Source organism: Betta splendens, chromosome 22 (assembly GCF_900634795.4).
Source record: "Betta splendens chromosome 22, fBetSpl5.4, whole genome shotgun sequence".
NCBI lineage: Eukaryota > Metazoa > Chordata > Actinopteri > Anabantiformes > Osphronemidae > Betta > Betta splendens.
Genome location: NC_040900.2, coordinates 3724299 through 3743880, shown reverse-complemented (window position 1 = coordinate 3743880; position 19582 = coordinate 3724299). Strand labels below are relative to the sequence as shown.

At 48.6% G+C, this 19582-nt stretch overlaps 1 protein-coding gene across 3 annotated transcripts in view; it reads left to right on the top strand.

Moving 5' to 3' along the window:
• The first annotated feature begins 6050 nt into the window (after nucleotides 1–6050).
• asap2a (ArfGAP with SH3 domain, ankyrin repeat and PH domain 2a) overlaps nucleotides 6051–19582 on the top strand; it is a 27904-nt gene continuing 14372 nt past the window's right edge. For 2 of the 3 annotated variants that reach the window (XM_029137936.2, XM_041069321.1), the window contains exons 1-3: nucleotides 6051–6636; nucleotides 15721–15793; nucleotides 19054–19199. In XM_029137936.2, coding sequence (XP_028993769.1) covers nucleotides 6511–6636; nucleotides 15721–15793; nucleotides 19054–19199 — 345 coding nt within the window. In that variant the 5' untranslated portion in view covers nucleotides 6051–6510. Of the gene's footprint in view, nucleotides 6637–12024; nucleotides 14384–15720; nucleotides 15794–19053; nucleotides 19200–19582 lie in introns of those variants that run through there. The other variant, XM_055506066.1, reaches the window with a different exon arrangement.

Genomic DNA, 19582 nt, shown 5'->3' with positions numbered 1-19582 from the left:
CACACCAACAGGCTTGTATTTCGCCTCGCCCTCTTCCAGCGACGATAGATGATTTTAGACATTTTCTACTAGTCTAGTAGTCGTTAACGCCAGCTGCCAATATTCGATTTCGTTGCTGTTTCTATCGCTCGAACTATATTGAGGTGATAGCGACGTAGATATTAGCAACTGTTAGCTAATGATAAAAACTTTTACATTTCTCAATAAAAGGCGCTCCTATCGTGTTTGTTAGAAAAATACGGTATCATTGCCATTTCTAACATGGCGATAAACGGGAATCTTTCTTGCCTCGTAGCCTGCTTGCTAACGTTAGTCACGTTGACGACACTAAAGAGTGGGAGCAGTGAACTATCTTGACATATTACTCTCATCAACCTCTTGGTAGTGTAGGTGGAAAGATGGCGGCCCTGCCCTCTATGATAGTCATCAGTTTGGGCCTATCATCTGGAGACAGAACCCCAGGGAGGTTTTAATTTACAGTTATTAAATTAATTTAATTAAATAATGTTGCATGATGTGTGGTTATAAATAGAAAGATGGAAGTAGAAATAATTAAAATAGTGACAACACTTTGGCATATACACTGTTTCTCTACATAATAATATAACATGTGGGTTATTTTATAAATGTAAGTAAAATAGACTGAATTCCATCATCATGCAGATGCAGAAAAGATGACAGATATTTGACTGAATAAACATAAACTACTGTGAGTCAGACAGTCACTGGTTGCTTGAATTGTTGTCCAAGAACCCAACACATGCGGCCTTGTCTTTTAGTCGTTACTGTCCCATGTCACCACCTTGTGGTTTACAGTATTTCTCCTTAAAACCCCATGCAGAGATGCCAGGTACTATAGGAAACATTAACATAGACAAACTTTAGTCCATAAAAATATTAATGTTGATATGTTGATTTGTTTGGTTTTGTTTCTCTATCATTTTTCAGTTTAATTTTATGCAGGGGTCATTATTTGTATTGTACCTGTTCACCGTGGCCACTAGAGGGCGGCACATACTAATCAACACCAGCTCATATCACTTTACTTACTGCTATTTAAAATTTTATCAAACTGGAAAGATCGAGGTTTCTAAATCAAAACACAAAGAACTGTATATAGTATGAATACACAGTATGTTGTAACAAAAATTGATTGGCGCAATGTGGCAACACTTTCAAGCTTCCTCTTCATTAAAGTCTTCCTGCTGACCCTCAAAGTGTTGTTTAGGTAGAGTTGTTGTTATGAAAGCAGACTATTTGTTGTCTCTCACTTTGAATGCTGTCAAGCTGACTGCATGTGGAAGAATGACTCTGCATCTATATTATGTATTGTACGTGTATGTGTGTGCTTGCAAGCGATGGTCATATTAAATTATTTAACCATCACTGGAGTATTACAAGGTTTTTCACTATATAAAAAGATTCCATCAAATGTTAAATAGCAAAACAACAAATATTATCATTATTTTGTATTTCCCTGCACCTCTGAAAGCCTCATGCTTGTTCTTTAATGGACTACATTACTACGGAAACACTGTACTAAAGTTGTTACATAATCATCATTAATCATTCATAACCACCCAGCGAGGAAGAGACGCTGACATTAAGGCAGGCGGCAGTAAGACTGGAGGAGATTCATTGCATCCCTGTCACTCCACTCACATGCACTTTTGTTCTTCCTCACTGATATCCAATTAAACCCACAATCATGAAGAGGGACACAGTTCGTTAAGTTGGCATCGTCATGGCAACCCCATCCCCTTCCTTGGCGCCTCTCTCGCAGACGGATACTCTAACTAAAAGGAGAGGTTTTCCACCGAGCGAGACAAAGCCCTCACTGATCTGTTTAAAGGGCTGTGGCAGCATGTGAATGGAGGATGAGTTACAGCAGGTTGCCTCCCATTCATAACAAGGCCCAGTCGAGTAAACACGTAAGACGGACACTCTCCTGTTCTCACGGGAATGACTTTTATTCATATTTGGTCCGCTGTGCATTCATGTGTTCACCCTGAGACACACTTTCTCTCGACACATCAGACAGGAAGCGTCTTTGTGTTTGAGGCTCAGTCTTAGGACCCCAGTGGACTTCTGTTGTGACGCCTCCGAGGTTTCTAGCAGTCAATCTGCTTCTGCACATTGACACATTCTATCATGGGATTACTTACAAACAACTGACAGACGAGGCGAGGAAGGCCCCTGGATAGTACTGCTGGTTCTGCTTCATCTCTAATAACGTCCCCCAACAACAGGAGGAGAAAATGAGCAGCTCCGGTGCTGCGCGTGGCCTGCTGAGGGCACAAACCCACACCCACACTTTCCCCACGCCAACAATACATTTGGAAAGTGCAGCGTCAAATCCCTAACCACAATCTATTTCGGTGGAGACATAAGCTCATTGTTTCATTTTGAGCTCACAGTTGGCTCGGGTGGGGCGATCCTTCCTTCCCCCTCCCTCACAGTACAGTCTGACCTTATATGTTAAAGCCTTCTCCTTGTTTTCGCATCGGATGAAATAAGACTGGGTCTAAAGCATCGCTTCCTGTCAGCTACTCCAGTTGGTTAACAGCTGTGTAGAAACATTTAGTGGCTTTAGAAGCGTTTTCTTGTCGCTATCTGATCTGGAGTAAGACCATGGTTATTCTATGACCACCCCACCAAAGTTGAGTTGGCAGAGACCAAGGCAGCATGTAAAGTGGACTTACAATGGGAGCTGCAGGGGAGGGGGAGAGCAGGCCGGCAGCCGCATTTAAGGAGGTCTGTGCAAGCTCAGTCTCAGAATCAGTCTGCAGTCGTAATAACATGGAGAAGATGCTGATTCCGCGTCAGACTTAATTAGTTTAAAGGAATAATACGTGGCATCACCGTTATGTCCGTGCAGTGGGAGGTTGGTTTACAGATGCTGTCCTCCTCACAGTCTGCACACTGTTTATGGTAGCACAGCATCTTGGAGGTGGGTGGACATGATGGATGTGAGACCTGTGCTCCAGCACATGGACTGAACGCCTGCTCCTCTGTGATGCACCGCGCTGCGGAGTTGACTCCATCCAGGCCTGTGGTCCAGTTAGCGGCTGAGTTACAGCTCAGCAGCATCACATCCCATCACTTAGAGCGATTCATATAAGAACCACTGGACTCACTGTACTGTGCTCAGGTTGGATTTCTATGAGGCATAAATATTTAATAGTGGGCGTTAAAAGCATGATGCAGTGATAATGGAGAGGGTTTGTACTGTATGGTCAGCATGCAGCCTGACCTTGTGACCGTCTGTAGAGTGTGAGCAGCTGCATAATCGCCCGAAGCGGCGTTATCACAGGTGCGCTCGCGTCTCTGTCCTGCGCTTTGAGATCTAATATCCTGTGTTTTACATGGCTCTGGGTGCAGACATGACCAGCAGCGCTCACGGCGGGAGAATCGCAGCCGCTAATCTTTTAATAGCGCAGGAACCACCGAGGCTGAGGCGGAGCGTTCTCCTCCTCACGCTCTCAGAGGTCGTATCGTTCACGGTGCTTTTGCTGCCGTAGAGGCGTCAGAATGGACTTTTCCTGCGGTGCTGTTGTGAATTATGGCAAACAAGGACCCAGTGGAGGAGAAGAAAGGTTGTCACGTCAGCTGTCGGGGTGTAATGAAGCACACAGAGGCGTAGATGAGCTCAGGCTCCTGGGCCAAATCCTAAAAGGAGCAATAATTACTGTGAAAGCCTCCTGCCCCTGATGATGATGGCGAGGCAGCTGCAAACCTCTGGCTAAGTGATGGCCACTCACATGAGACGAGTGTGAAGGCCATTCGGTTCCGGAGCATCACATCTTGTGTGTGAGGAGGTTAAAGCATCTGTGAAAAACTGCAAGGTCACGTCTCTGTGGTTCCACCGGTCCTGAATGTGCGTGAGCTCCTCCCTGAGCTGCCGCTCTCAGTGGGGAGGGAGCCCCCCCCTTTCAGTTCTCCCCCGGCTCCTTTGGCCTCCCCCTCCTCTGTCCTTCCTCCCTCTCCTCCTCCTCCTCCTCCCTCTCTCATTAGGAGTCCTAGTGTGCGCCGCTACTGCCCAGGTTCACTGAGCACAGCTTGTTCAGTCCATGCTTATGTGCAGCTGCCTCATTTTTGCAACAGCTCCTTCTTTATGTGTCCTTAATCCATAATGTTGTATATGGAGGCTAAAGGTTTTTTTTTACTCAGATGGAAAGTTTTAGCTGCAGAATGATTCAAATGAGTTGTAAGTTGCTTCAAACAAAGGAGTCATTCATTGCGCTCATTGGAGGCTTTAGACGCTGGATTGAGAGGTGATCCCACCTGTTACGCAATCATGATGTCACGGCAGCACAATCAGGAAGAAGTGACACCGCCTTTATTGCTCCGACATGTTGTCTGTGAACTGTGGCTAACTATTCTGTTGCCACATGAGTGAAACTTGTTTGGAGTCAGGAACACGCCTAATGCAGCGGGAAACCTCAATACAAAGTACAAGCTTTTTTCCTGCCTACAGGATTAAATATTTCCCTCAATGTTTAAACAAAGCTGACGTGTGGCTCCAGCCCCCAGCGCTTGCATGCACAGGGTCTATATTGAGGATGGGCTCTGCTGATGAATGACATGTCTGTTACTGTACACTGAAATAAAGCTGCCTCTGCTTCAATCTGTTTTTTTATCAAATTCATCTTAAAACCGTAGAGGATTATGATTTTTTTTTTAATTCAAACCCTACTTGTGACGCAATTTCACTATAATGGTGTTTCCTTAAGCTGCATGTTTGACGTCACGTTTCCAATCTGTACCTGCTGCGTGACTCTGAGCTCTGTTTTCCAGCGCAGCGCTTCAACATGGGCGCAGCCTGCACGTTTTTTTTATTTGGCTTGGCTTCGGTTTAATGGATGAAAGCTGCGTTTAGAAAGGCAGGTAGTGATGAAAACATAAACCCACGTCCACAGCTGTTTGGCTCTGTTGACCTCACTGACCGAGCGGCTCTGGATGGCAGATGTTCAGCGTGTGTTCATTTCATAAAGTGGCTGAGGCCTGAGCCGGTCGGGGCCGGGCCGGGCCCTGGGTTCTTCGTTTAGCAGCCTGCCAGGAGATGCTGCAGAGGTGAAAGAATGTGTGAACACGGCCTCGTTTGTGATTTACAGCGCACAGGGTTTCGCCTTGCCCACTGCCGTACATTTTAGACGGCCTCTTATCCTGCCAAGGTTAAATACACTTGGAGGCACCAGGACATTTTTATCCACGATGAACAGGGAGAATATGGGAGCAAAGGTTTTTGTATGCATGCATCAGCAAATATCATCTACCATCGAATTAATCTTTTCTTTTTTCTCTGCCTTTTTTTCTCCAGCCGGAGTTTCATGCTTTTATTTTCTCCACCTTTTATGCTCACATAAAAGCCACAAAGAACTTCTAAAAATATTAGGCAAATACAGGAGCTGCTTTCATGACACTTGAGCAGACACAAACACATGATTGACAGACTCGGCTAATTACTGGTCTAATTAATATTTTTTGTCTTGTACAGCATGATAACACACTCTCAGACTTCATTAGGAGCAGTGGTGCTGAGCCTGCTGAGATTCATCACATTTGCTCTATTCTTTTCAAAAAATACAGTCTGCTTCAAATACTTTAATATAAAAACATCCCTGTTTCAAATGCAGTACAGCCTAATTTCCTCACACTTGCCCCCCTTCAGTCATGTCCACCTTAAGAAACAAACTACTACTGGTGCTGTAATCGAGATGGTGCCTTTATGTGCTGTAGGAAATATAACGACTACAACTTGGACTCAAACCAAAACAAAATACTGCGTCTGTGATGTAATATAGTGTTAGAAGTATTGACGCTTTACGTTTGTCTTATCTATATTTAATGTCATCATTTGACCAGTGAAGTTAGGTCTTACTGCACTACTATTTTACCGGAACAAATAGATTTACGAGGAGCATTTGAATGCAATACGAGTTCACGCCTTCCGAGAATCCTGATTGGCTATCAATTACCAGCAGCTGCTGCCCATTGGCTGCTGCGCGTCCATTGAATCTCCTCCTCTACCTTTGTCAATTTCTTGCGCTCCCGTTGAAACCGCCTGCTCGTTGTTCCCACCGGTCCGGAGGAGGAAGAAGTTGCTCAGTCGCAGGTTTTGGGAGAATCGAGAGCGGACCGAGGAGGTTTGGCTTCCCGCTCTCCCCCCCGTGACCAGTGGACGGCTCTGGGAGACTGAATGGAAAGGCGGCAGCGGGACAAAAGCCAGGGAGGGATTTAACCCAAGCATCACCTTGTGGCGGAGCGCGGCGCGAGCGGCAGCGCTGCCCCCGCGTGCGCCACTGCTGCACCGGGACTGAAGCAGGAGCGAAGCCGGGGACGACACGGGCACAAACAGCGATGGTTCACCGCCCTTCGACGACCCCACCACCACCACTGCTACCACTTCTACTGCAGCTGTGAACTTGCCTGTAAACCTGCGCAGTCCGACGGGGAGATTATTAACGAGAAGAGAAGCGCTCCTCGGTTTTATCAGCAAAGGGATTAATTATGCCGGACCAGATCTCGGTATCGGAGTTCGTGGCGGAGACGAATGAAGACTACAAGTCACCTACTGCGTCTAACTTCACCACAAGGATGTCCCACTGCAGGAACACGGTGGCCGCACTGGAGGAGGTGAGTGGCTCTGCGGGGGGGGGGGGCTTCAGGACCCCGGGCTTATTCTACTGAAGTAAAAGAGTGTGTGTGGCTGCTCAGTAGTAGGTCACCCCTGTTTAATTAGCACAGATCCACCACACCTTTGCTCTCAGTGTACTTTATTACGCCTACAGCGGAGTCCAGTGTAAGTCACCACCTACATCCACGGACAAGGAGACGTAAAGAGGCGTGAGGTCAGGAGGAGGTGACCCGGCGGCGCCTTCTCCGGCGGGATGAAAGCGGGCAAAGCGGCCGTTACCACGGTGATGGGAGGAGATGCTGTGTGAGACGGCAGAGACAGCGCTGGGTCCTGTTCCGTGAGCAGGCAGGTGGTGAGGAGGATGGACGCTTCCGTCCGCCTCCCCCACGGCCTTCCTCCCCCACGGCCTTCCTCCCCCACGGCCTTCCTCCCCCACGGCCTTCCTCCCGCCCTCCCTTGTTGTAGTTTCCCTACTTTGTGTGCTCCACGGCGGAGCCTCGCCCCGGCTGCCGGTATAAATAGAATTTCCCACACGGGCAGCTCGGTGTGTTGTGTGTGTGTGTGTGTGTTGTGTGTGTTAGTGTGCGTTTGCTCTGGGAGTTGGGATGTACTTGAAAAACAGACGTCAGGGTGTGCGACACATGCAGTTGTGGACGTCAGGTGTCAGTTTTATTCAGCTGATCCACCTTTGGGCTCGGTGTCAAGCTGCCTGATTATCCACCTCCAGGCTTTGGGCTTTGTCTCTAACCTGTGTTTGCAGCCAGGCACACACACACACACCTGCTCTGGCTGACAGGTGCGTCCCCCGGGAGCCCGGCCCGTTTCTACGCAGCGCTTCTCCCCGGCCTCTTGCTGCCACTGCTGGCTGGGTTTAAAACAGCAATTAATCTGTTTGTTGTTCCGCGCCGCTTGAAGTGCAGTGCAATTATCTGGGGAAGTAGGCCAATGTGTGTGCGCGTGTGTGTGTGTGTGCGTGGATTTTAGTCCTCTTAAACAGTCGCTCGGCCGTAATTGGCGCCTGGTGAGGTTGGGATTGTTGGGTCGGCGCTGAGAACCCACTTCGGCAGCTTTATTCCTGCTGAATGGCGGCGAGCGCGGAGGAGCGTGTTTTTGTCTCGCGTTGACCTTCTCAAAACTCAAGACGAGCGAACACGAGGCCTTTTATTGTTGGGACAACAAGACCTCGCTGGCGTTGGTCCGTTTGACCAACGAAACACTTCCTCCCATTGTCTGCCGGCCTGGAAGCCTCAAAACTATTACCATGTGTACACAGAGCCCGGGTGGATGTGCATGTTACATATTGATGAGGAGTGAAGGAAAATGAAAACATCAGACTTGCCTTTCGGACTTTATGCTGATTCTGATTCGTTATGAGCTCCCAGTTCTTAGCTCTTGTCCTTCAGCTGACAGCCGAGGACGGACTCTGCGTCAGGGTTCCGGCTTCTCCTTGTTATTCTCTCCCTTGGAATATTGGAAAGGAATATTTAATGTTAGTGGCCCAGATTTGCATTTTATTAAAGTGCGTATGTGCTGTTGTTAATTGTGCACGTCTCTTAATTTCCTGCCACATATTTGTCTCGCTTTGTAATGTGCCTGAGTTCTTGGCTCATGAGTAATTGTGCGACGCTTCTGTCGATAATCAGAGCTAAATTAATATTTGGGCATCGGCCGATCCGCCTCAGCGGTCGATTACGTACAGTGTTTAGTCTGCTCTGGTGTATCTGTACAGGAAGTGCTATTTAAAACAGCTCATCTAATTACAATCTCACCTTCTTAGTAGATCTTTAAAACTGACTTGTGAGTCCGGCTGTTTATTGAAAGCATTTAAACACATTAACAGAAGGAGAGGATCAAGCGCTGAAAAGGCTTCACAAGGTTGTGTAATAATTTCTCTCTAACCTTAATTGCGTCTGACATAATCTTTATCATTAGGGGAGTAGTTTGACACTGTTGGCACTGTGTGTGTGTGTGTGTGTGTGTGTGTGTGTGTGTGTGTGTGTGTGTGTGTGTGTGTGTGTGTGTGTGTGTGTGTGTGTGTGTGTGTGTGTGTGTGTGTGTGTGTGTGTGTGTGTGTGTGTGTGTGTGTGTGTGTGTGTGTGTGTGTGTGTGTGTGTGTGTGTGTTGGTAAAGCCAAAGCAATAAAAACCTGTTTATCCAGTAAGAGGGTGTTGGGCTTTGTGTTCTCACCCTCATCCCCCCTTGTGCTCCTGTAAAACTGTAAAACACAGCGTTTCTTTCTCCGCCCTTCCCCTCACCTTGTTCCAGCAGGAGCGGAGTCCACAGTTCTCAAAAATCACAACTCGAGGCTCTATTTTAGCTGTGTAACATCTGCTGAAGGAAAAGCAGCTGAGGTAGATGTTCTACATCACAATCCTAAATGAGGGCGTAAATGCGACATCCCTTTTTATTTTGGTTCCACTTCCCTGTTTTAAAGGGTCACACCACTTCCAACACAAAGCCAATTGTGTTCTTCACCTTCCTTGTCTGAAATAACACCAGCCCGTCTCCATCCTCCCCCAGGACCGAGCGGACCTCTGTATTGATCTGGGTTAAAACACCCTTCGCGGCGTCTCTCCCCGGTTTGAGGCCAAAAACTGGCGCATCGCAGTCGACGCAGCTCTATTTTTGAACCCGTGGCTTCTCTAATGGCCCAGTTACTGAACCCCACCAGGCACAGAGATGCTCCTGACGTGATGCAATCAATAGCGTTGTCTCCTTGAGCATCCACTGCTAGTTCACCTCGGAGCGGGCATCCTTGGGTAACGTACAGCTGTCGGGGCGATTCCTTTAAAGCTCCATGAATTCTGTTCTTGTGATCACTGCGTATTACATTAACGGACCAATAAAAGTGTCGACTGAAGGGGGGGGGGGTCCAAGGAGAACAGGGACGCGTGGAGCAGACTGCAGATTGTTTACAGCTGTACAGCTCCTTATTGGTGCTTCCACTGTTAGATAGGTTAAATACACTTGGAATCAGAGTTCCGACGTTGACGAGCAGCACATTGTCCTTTTCTTAGATAATTCAAATGATCCTGTTTGAGGTTCGTTTTCCCCTCTGCCAAAAACCCGCCCGCCCATTAGGCCTCTCCCTCTGTCACACTCTATTCATCTCATCCTGGTGAATAATGAGTATTTATAACCCAGTCCGCTAACAGAGGGCCACCGGTGCTGTTGAGGGGGATCGGGGCCTAGAGACCAGCGTCATTAGTCGTCCATCTGGCTGTTCTTCATCCGACCAGTCCGTCGGGTCCGTCAGCCATGCACTGGGAGGCGTCTCGTCCCTTTTGGGAGGACCTGTGGCATTGACTGGCTCCGCAGCCTGGACCTCTGACGGCTGCTTCCAGTGTGAGTGACTTAATGGAGTTAGTTAAACAGTCCTGAGCGTTAAGCGGTTGATGGGGCCCTGCTGTGAGGCCTTTAGTCCCCTCATCTCTTTATTGCACCTCTAAGCTTAATCTCAGACCACCGTTGTTTCTGGATACGTGCTTTTTAACGACCCGTCGGCTCGTGTCGATACCGGAGGCGTCTCTGGGCCGGGGGAATGGCCCGGCCGCTCGCTGCCCCCGTTCCTCCCCCGGTTCCAGGCGTGACCCAGTGAGGTCTGGCCCGGGAACAGCAGCTGCGCCGCTGAACAGGTGGCCGGGAGGAAAGTTTTAACAAGGCTTCAGACAGTGGGATTATCGATGCAGGGACGAGCCACATCTAATAGCTTTAGGGGCACGCGGGTGACGCACACATGGCCTGAATGTGCAGCGTGACCCAAGTGAGCAGCCCAAACCCCCGGCCAGTCCTCAGTTTACCACCTAAGAGGCTTAATGCCTCCTATAATTGAAATGGGATTTCTGGCAGGATCTCCAGCCCGTCTCTTTCCTTCGTCCTCACTCTATCTCCTGTCCCCAATGTGCCTTGACATTGTAGTTAATGCACCAGACAATGCCAAACGCACTGAAGCACAGCCAGCTTCCTTCATTCTTCATATTTATAGACAGAATTTATGGATTTGATGTTAAAAGTCTATTGAATACGGCCACAGCTTCACAAAGTCTTCGTCTGAAGTGAGACGTGTCCTCAGCCTTCGAGGCCGGGTGGTTCAGGGCTGTGTTATTGCCCAGAGACATGCTCAGGCCAGGCGGCAGCTCCCCATGTGGATCTACCGGGGTCAAAGGTCACAGGCCTGTCTCAGTGCATTCAAAGTCATGATCTGGCTTATTCCCCTCGGCCTTTAACTGTTGGGCTGCAGCATGATCCTGTTTACTATAGGAGGCATCATGGGGTGAAACGCGGGCATCGGGGGCTGCGACAGGTTTGTGGGTTGGTCGCTGTAAACGGGAGCCCCAGGCGCGCGTCATCCATCAAAGTGTCCTGGCCCATATTGTCTGACATGGCTCCCATTGAAGGCTCCTGTTCCCCGATTGGCCCTGCCTCCTCATTAATGGACTGCGGCATTGATTTGCAGCCCCGGACACTTGCTCTGTGTGGGGACGGGTGAATCCTCACAGTTGTTCTGACCTGCTGTTACTTTCACTCAGGGAATTCAATGATTGAACAGGCGGCGAGTTTAGTTGAGCCTGGACACGGTGAGTGCACTTTCCTATGGGTGCCTGAACGCCTCGCGCGGAGCCGTCCGACGCCTCTGGCGCTGACGTTGACTGATGTCTCTGAAAGGAGCAGCTTGTTTGTTTTTTATTCATCAGCTTGGTTTTATCTGCCTCCCACTGGTTTATACACTTCATTAACTCCTCTTGGTGAGAGACCATTTTAACGGGTTAGTAAAACTTGGCGCCTTGAGGCGTCTCCCATAATTTTTGTTGAGTACGGTCTGATAAATATATATAGAAGATAAAAGATGACAAATTAAATCAGTTTGAACTTGAGATTATAAAACCCAATCAAGCGGAACGGAGCTTTTTTGTTCAGACTCTCCTTGTAAAAAAGCACTTGAGCCGTTAACATGAGAGTTAAGTTTGTTTCTGTAACACTTGAGGGGAAGCTACTGGTGTTGTCGTCCCCGTGTGATTTCTGGCAGCTGCTGGTTAAGACTCTTGACCAACAGTGGTCTTTGTGGAGCGGACGGAGGCGCCGTAAAGCAGCTAAAGCGGCGTAGATGAGACGTTCAAAGGCTCCCGGTCGAACCATTACTGCGCATTTAGCAAACGTGGAACTCATCGGCCTCAGATCGTATCATGAACCTCCTCATCTGACTGCAGCTTTGTTGTGTGTCTGTCTCCAAAGTGCTTGTGTCAGATGTCTCGTAACACGGGACCCTCCCCCCTTCCCTCCCCCCTCCCTTCCCTGTCTGCCGCTCCCGGTGAACTTCAGGAGGGACTTTTCATGGCGCCTCGGGGCCGGGCTAAGAACCCTGCTACCGTGACCTGTTCCACTCCACTGAACCCTTTTCAGGCTACAATATTGACTTTGCTCCAAGTGGACCGGAGGTGGGAATGACATATTTCCACCTCGTCAGAAAAGACGAGGAGACACACACCTGCAGAACAGACGACGTGCCTCCATCTTTCATTCATCCAACATTTTGTGTCCCAACCAACGGAGCAGCTGTGGAAAAAGAAGAAGCCGGCGCATGAAGATTCACAGCTGCTGGTTGCGCTGTTAGAACGAAACGAGAGAGATGAACACGTTGAACGCGATGTCAAGCGCATTGAAGACGCGTGTCCTCACAGCTGGCCGTGAATCACACAGGCGCCGGCTCTTTTAACACGCTCGTAGAGGCTTTGGAGGGTTTCTGCGCGGAGTCGAGTTTGGTTTTATCGTGTGACATCTGGTCGCTCCACCACCATCACACACTGCCTCCACACATGCACCAAAACACTGGATAATCACCTCCCAGCCTCAGTGATTTCCACATTACGTGGCAGCAGTCATGCAGAGGATGCTCCCTTCACAGACACAGACACTCGCCGCCTTTAGATGAAACCGCACATCTGTGTGTAAGTCATATTACGGGTCAGCGTCTGCCAAGCAGACGTGCTGTCATCAGCAGATACTCCGCCGGCGTGAACACCGGGACCGGGCCCATGTCTAGTGTGTCTGTCAGTCAGTCCAGCATGCAATCACTGAGGAATGCCTTTGTTCTGCAGACGAGAGAGACGTGAGCTGGACCCACTTTGGGTGCAGAGTAGCTGCAGAGGCCTTTTGCCCCCGCTTCCTGTTCCACTGTCTTTGTGTGGAGGGAAATATTTCGAAGGAAGTGTCTCCAACCCAAAGGCCCCTCTTTACAGACATCACTCCAGCTCTTCTCCTGTGTCCACTGTTTGATTTGCATTTTCTTGGTGTTGGAGGGTTCTTGTCTTGTCTGAAGTTGAAGGAATACTGTTATCTGGGCATCCTCAACGGTAATTAGGTTTCCAGTATCTTCTTTCCCTCTCTAGCTGCCTCTGAGCACACATTAGATATTATCTGACTGTAAAGTGCTCGCAGACATCAGTAACTCGACACACGTTACTTTGCTGTTCAGGAAATGCTCGGCCGTAAGCGAATGAATCACTCTAGCAACGACCCCCGCGACCCCGCACTGGTGTGGTGTCTCTGTCTCTGTAGAGTGGCTGCAGCAGATGGTGCCCGGTTGTAATCACAACGATGGCGGCGGTGTCACGCTTTCAGGGGAGGATTAGGTCGGTTCGGGCTTCTGCTCCCCTTCACTCCACGGTGGTCATCGGGAGGTGGAGGGAGCCACTCAGGTTAGCCTGCAGGAGGGTAAACAGCTGACTGTGCAGTAATGCCACATGAAGTGTGCACGTGAGGCAGCTGCAGGCTAAGATGCTGGGCCATCCAGCTCTTATCCAGCTCCACTCAGCAGTGGAATTCCCCTCTCTCTCTCTCGCTCTCTCTCTCGCTCTCTTTCTCGCTCTCTCTCTTGCTTTCTCTCTTTTTTTTATTGGGTTAAAAGAGTCCAATTTTAGAGCCGAGACAAAAGGCGGCTTCACTCGACCCCGGAGAGCACATCACAGAGCAAATGTGTGAAAATGATTGAAGAGTCCTGTGTGTGTGCGAGGGGGTGATTTAGGGCGGCGTGCTTGTGGCGTTCAGCTGGTTTATTACCCGCCTGTCTCGTCCTCCCTCCCTCCCTCGCTGTCCCACCGCTCTCTGCTGATTGAAAGCGCCCGCTGGAGCGCGATGCTGTCCGTGTGCAGGAGGGCGACGGCTCTCGGGTCGATGGAGGCTGTGGCGTCGACGCCGGTGTGCGTGTAAAGCGCTGCCTGGGCCCATTGATTCACCGGCTAATTACAGACATGATGTGGGGTCGCAGGGCGGCTTGGATCCGCCAGGCTGTCGGAGCCCTGTTTATTCTGCAACCATGTTGTGTTTGCAGCGTTGGGCATGAGTCAAACTACAAAAAGGCTCCGAACGCACATTGAAATGAGGATACAGCAGCAGTTTGACTCCGTCGCACACTCTCGAGCTCACCCTTGTCTGACCTCACATCCTCCTCAGACAAACACATTCGCAGCGTTAAACAAATCAATACAGGAGTGACGCTGCCTTCAGCTCTGAATCCTTTGGGCTCGTTTTGGAGCTTTTCCCATCGAATGGAAACGCTCGGATTGATCCGACGCCTCGCGGAGCAGCTGCACTCTCTGGGAATACCTGCACGCACACATGCATGTCTGTGAAGTCTGATCTACGCTTGGAGAGTCTGTCGGAGCCAGACAGAGCTAATGGGATAATGACATATGCAACAGATGAGTCATTTAACGGGAGCTGAGGGAACGAAAACCACAGCTCTGTGCAGTAAGTCCTGTCTTTACTCGGAGGAACGAGCAGCTTCTGGTCGGCTTCTTTTAATTTGCTCAGTTCCCCTGGCGGTAAAAGACACCAGATTTTATTTATAGCGTGTGTTGCTTTCACCAAGTCTGGAAGATTGTGTTGTGTGTGAACGCATGTCTTCAGAAATCGGTGCCATTGTGTGTTGTTTTTGTCCTGGACCAAATTTACTCGTCAGTTGTTGTTTGTTTTTTTTTTTTTTGTTTTTTTTTTGTCTGTTTTTTGGATCACAGTCATAAATCTAAAGGGACCAGTGTGCCTTTAAATCAGACAGGGCATTCTTTGGTGTGAGCATGTCTTTCATTGGAGCTGGCTGGGTCTTCCCCTTCACACTCGCCCTGTGAGCCATCACTGGAAGGAGAGAGAGCACATTGTCACTGTTCCGTCCTTCCACTCTGCAGTAAACTCACAGCATGGATGCTAGTAACGCAATAATGTATTAATTTAATCAATTTAGTAATCACATGTACTGGTGCAGGGAGAGTGTGTGTGTGTCTGCCTGGTTGTGTCTATGTTGCCTCTGAATAGGAGCCATTGTGTCCGTTTGCTTTGAGGACCAATGGATCTGATATAAGTCGGTCAGATGGAACCACAGAGGGAGAAGTGGTGCGGACTGTGACTCTGTAGGATGAATGTACTTAATAAAAGAAAGTCATTTCCTATAATCCCGATGGAGCCTCTCTGCTACTGTGAGACCTTGTCTGTGTTTGCTGTGGTTTAGTGTGTGAGTGAGAGCTCAGTGTTCACAAAACAACTTGTACACCTTCAGAATATTGTCCTTCATATTAGGAACCTCAGAGCCTCAGTGCTGCTGTCCTACAAGCTGCTCTAACGATGACACACACACACACACACACACACACACACACAATAACTGACAGGGGAGCTCTGGTCTATTCTTAGCTTCCCATGAATAATGCAGTACTTGCAGCCAGAGTGGTGATGGCACAGGGATACACACACACACACACACACACACACACACACACACACACACACACAAACACAATACAGCTGCATTTTCAGGATTCAAAGCCATGTAATAAAATTCAGTCAAGGCAATAACATTTGTCTTTCATCTGGTGTTCGTAAAGCTGATCATTATGGGCCATAACAACGTGCAAACCCAAATATTACCTGTTACCATTTGATTTAATGATGCTGCTCTTGTTTCTGCAGCGCTACCTCGAACTCCATCACTGCTCATGATCACTGCGGCTTATGATGCTGTGTACTGTATTTGCACGACCGTGCATCTAATTGGACTTTTTCTACCACTTTCTACCTTTTTTTTTTCAACCCAGGCTCTGGATGTGGATCGCAGTGTTCTGTACAAGATGAAGAAGTCTGTGAAGGCAATCTACGCGTCTGGCCTGGGTGAGTCTCCCTCTGATCTGTTGTATTTGTGCACATAGTAATTACTTAATTAAATTATTTGTAATTGCTCAGTCCACATTTCATGCTTCTTTTTAAATGCCAGCCTAATACCCTAGTTTCACTGACCTGGCTGCTGAGCCATGGAGGCGCTGTTATTTTTATCAGGCTCATTGTGGATGCCTGTGCCACAGTTGGGTGTTTCCAGTGTCTTTTGTTTGGCCGGTCTGACAGAACCCTGCTGAGAGTGAAAGAAAAGGAGCCGGAGAGAGACCTCACAACAATGTGCTGAGCGTGTCTTTTTTGTGCGCGTGTGTTTGTGCGCGTGTGTGTGTGCGTGTGTGTGTGTGTGTGTATGTGTGTGTGTGTGTGTGTGTGTGCGTGCGCTCGCGCTCTGTGGAGAGCAGAGGGACAGCTGTCAGAGCCAGAGCCCCGGAGGAACAGCTGGGGAGGGGCTCGGGCTGGGTGTCTGTGCGCTTGCACTTAAAATGCTCCTGCTGCCTCTGTGTGACCAGTTCTCCAGGACGTCGTGAGCGGAGGCGCAAAATCAAAATCAACCTTTTGTTTTTTCACGCAGCGCAGGTTGAATGGCCGCATTGTCCGCGAGTCCCCTTCATTTGCGTGTGTGTGTGTGTGGTTGGGGCAGTGGACACACACACCTGCAGGTGTTGCATGCAGTTGCAGGCAGTTGAAGTTTGTTTTCCAGATAAACCAGATAATCTGCTGAGTTTAATCGGGACAGATTTCTGTCCGTGTCTACACTCCAAACACTGCTTTGTTTGTGGAAATACCACTGGGAACGGCGTTATTTATGGTTTTGCCAAGAGAAACTGGCTTCAACTCGGGCCACCTTTTGTTATCATCAGTCATTTGGGAAAAGCTGCCAAGGTTTTGTTTTGAATACAACCATGAATCTGTGCTCAGTGTCTGCGTCAGCCCACGTTCCCCTGTAACAACACAATTGAAGACATGTTTGGATTAAAATCTGACCATAATGATGCGTTTTGTTGCCAGAGGCTTTTGCATGTTTACTTATTACTGTTTCAACACTTTTGCTCTGCTCTGACACGACGAGCCTTTGATCACCGCATGGGATAATGGTCTCATCAGCACATTAGTTGAATGGATTAGTGAAGAAAACACAGGAAGAAGATCCCGTAATTAGCACTTGCTCATAGTCGTGGTAGTAAAACTCCACTCGTACTTTGAGTGCTTCTGTCAAGTAGGTGTTTGGAAAAACCCGCTGCTTCAGGTCGGCTGCTCTGCAGGTTCTTTCCAAGACCTCACTGTAACCACAATAAGTAAAATTGTCTCGGCCTGTGCTGGGTTTAAACCTTACTGAGCGGAGTTCAACCACACTAAACAAGGCAGATGTGCAAGTATTATTAATGTGCATTATATGACGATCGGTCAGTGTGAAATGCAGCAAAAAATATTACATGAATGACTGTTTTTAAAAACAAGTGGAACACAGAAAAACAGCCACACTGGACCACAGCACTTTATATGCAGCTGTAGATGTTTACACATTAGGAGGCAGTGGATGTTGTGGAGTAAAGCCAGTGTTCTCCATAGAGGATGGTAGAATAAAGTCTGAATAACGAGATGCATGACATGCTGCTCGCTCAGAGAATGGCATCATTGTATCACTGTCAAATCCTAAACTGGGAAATGTTTGGCCTTGAAAACTAACAATGAGATGGAGAAGAGGTGCATGAGTAGATAAAGTCTGTGCTGTACAGAGATGAGGCCCTGTGTGACGTTGTGTAGCCGCAGGGGCCTGTCAGATTTGGATGAATGAACGTAGAGCCGCTTGAGCCGTTCTGTCGAGGCCGAGGGCGAGCGAGGGAACAAGCGAGCGAGGGAGTGAGTGAACGCTGCCTTCCAGCTGCTGCACCTACAGGTGGTCACGAAGCAGAAGCCGCGAGAGAGTCGCTGAATAATGCAGCACATGGTTCATGTTGCACCAGGAAAACTCTTCAGACGTGGTGGAGATACACACACACACGCACACACATTTCTTACTGGCTGCCAGGTAACCAAGGAAATGAGGCTCCGAAGTAATTAAATATGAGGGGAAAAGACACGAGGTGAACATAAGCGAGCAACTGTATTAGAAAGAAAAAAAAAAGAGTCACCTCTACTCGGACAAAAGCCTCATTAAATTGACTGTTTCCAAAAGACGAATGAGGTCATTAAGTCTGAGAAAACTGCTCTGCCAGAGGAAATTAACATTTACAAAATAGTAAAAACACAAACAAGCCCGATCAGCTACTGTGCATTTATGTTTATATTTCTTTCTCTATAACCTTCTACTTTCTCCCAACACAAACAGTTGCTGTTTTGTCACATATCTAATAGTGACTGAAGGAGGGGTGCGCATGGTGCTAGTGTCGGCCTGATGTAGTTGTGTTTGAGGGAACGTGTGTGTGTGTGTGTGTGTGTGTGTGTGTGTGTGTGTGTGTGTGTGTGTGTGTGTGTGTGTGTGTGTGTGTGTGTGTGTGTGTGTGTGTGTGTGTGTGTGTGTGTGTGTGTGTGTGTTACTAGCAGCCCATTCGTGTTGGTTTCAGACGTGAGTGTGCGTGCGGTGCTTTGCAGTAAACACAAGGTCGTGGTTTCCTGAGGTCAAACAGCAGCAGGACTTTGTCCCGCACACAAAGACGCTGCTGCTTGCCTCAAAGCCTTGAAGCTGTGTTCTGCTTCACTTTTAAAGAAAAATGAGGACCAGTTTAAATATGTCACGGTTGTGTTTCAGAAGACTAGTTTTATAGTTTAATAAGTCATCAGAACTCCAGTTCAATGGCTTGTAAATGTTTGGAGGACAGTAAAACACCAGCATGTTTGTGACTAGAACTCTGTCTCCTGTCCTTGCCTCCTTGTGTCCTCGCATCCTTGGGTCCTCGCGTCCTCCCTTCCTCTGCCACGTCGCCTAGGAACCGGCTTGTGCGGCTCTTTTGCGGCTCAGAGCTGCTCTGTGTTGTGGGCTGCACCTGTGATGTGTTTAGATTGTGTTACAGCTAATATGCATGTGCTCGCTGAGCAGCGCGGAGGAGCTCGAGGCCACTTCACAAACAATGGCAGGCGGCAGCGCTACAAACAGCTGGAGCTGCTGTGTGGTTGGTAGCCAGACGCTACAGGTCCAATGACAAGGAGTACTTCTGTATTTCAGATTCTTCTTTCATCCTTACTGACTTTGACCGACTGTGACCAGGAGACTGGACCACTGCTGGCGCTCCACGGTGACGTGTTGATTTATTTTCCAGCCCACGTCGAGAACGAGGAGCAGTACACGCAGGCCCTGGAGAAGTTTGGAGAGAACTGCGTCTACAGAGACGACCCTGACTTGGGATCAGCCTTCCTCAAGTTTTCGGTCTTCACCAAGGAGCTCACTGCGCTCTTCAAGAACCTGGTGAGTCCACTCTGTGTGAGTGTTGAATGAAGGAGGGGGGCTCCTAATTGTCAGTGTGTGTGTGTGTGTGTGTTCACTAATGCACACACTGAGCAAATGCAAAGCTTGAACCCGGACTCCTCCAGAGATAGACGGCTCTAGTTTTACGGCCAAAGGGCCTCTGCAACGTCAACTATCTCCTGGATCTAATTGAGCTCTGTTGAAGCCGACCGGGTTCTGTAACGAGGCCGGAGCTTTATTAGAAAAGCTATGCGGCGTCGTGTGAGGTCTGAAATCTCGCTGGGCCCCGGGTTGCCTCACGCTGAGACCAGGAGCCTGTGATTTTTTTTTTTATTAGTCTTATCTCAACACCTTTTATATTAAAGAAATATGAGCTGTTGCCT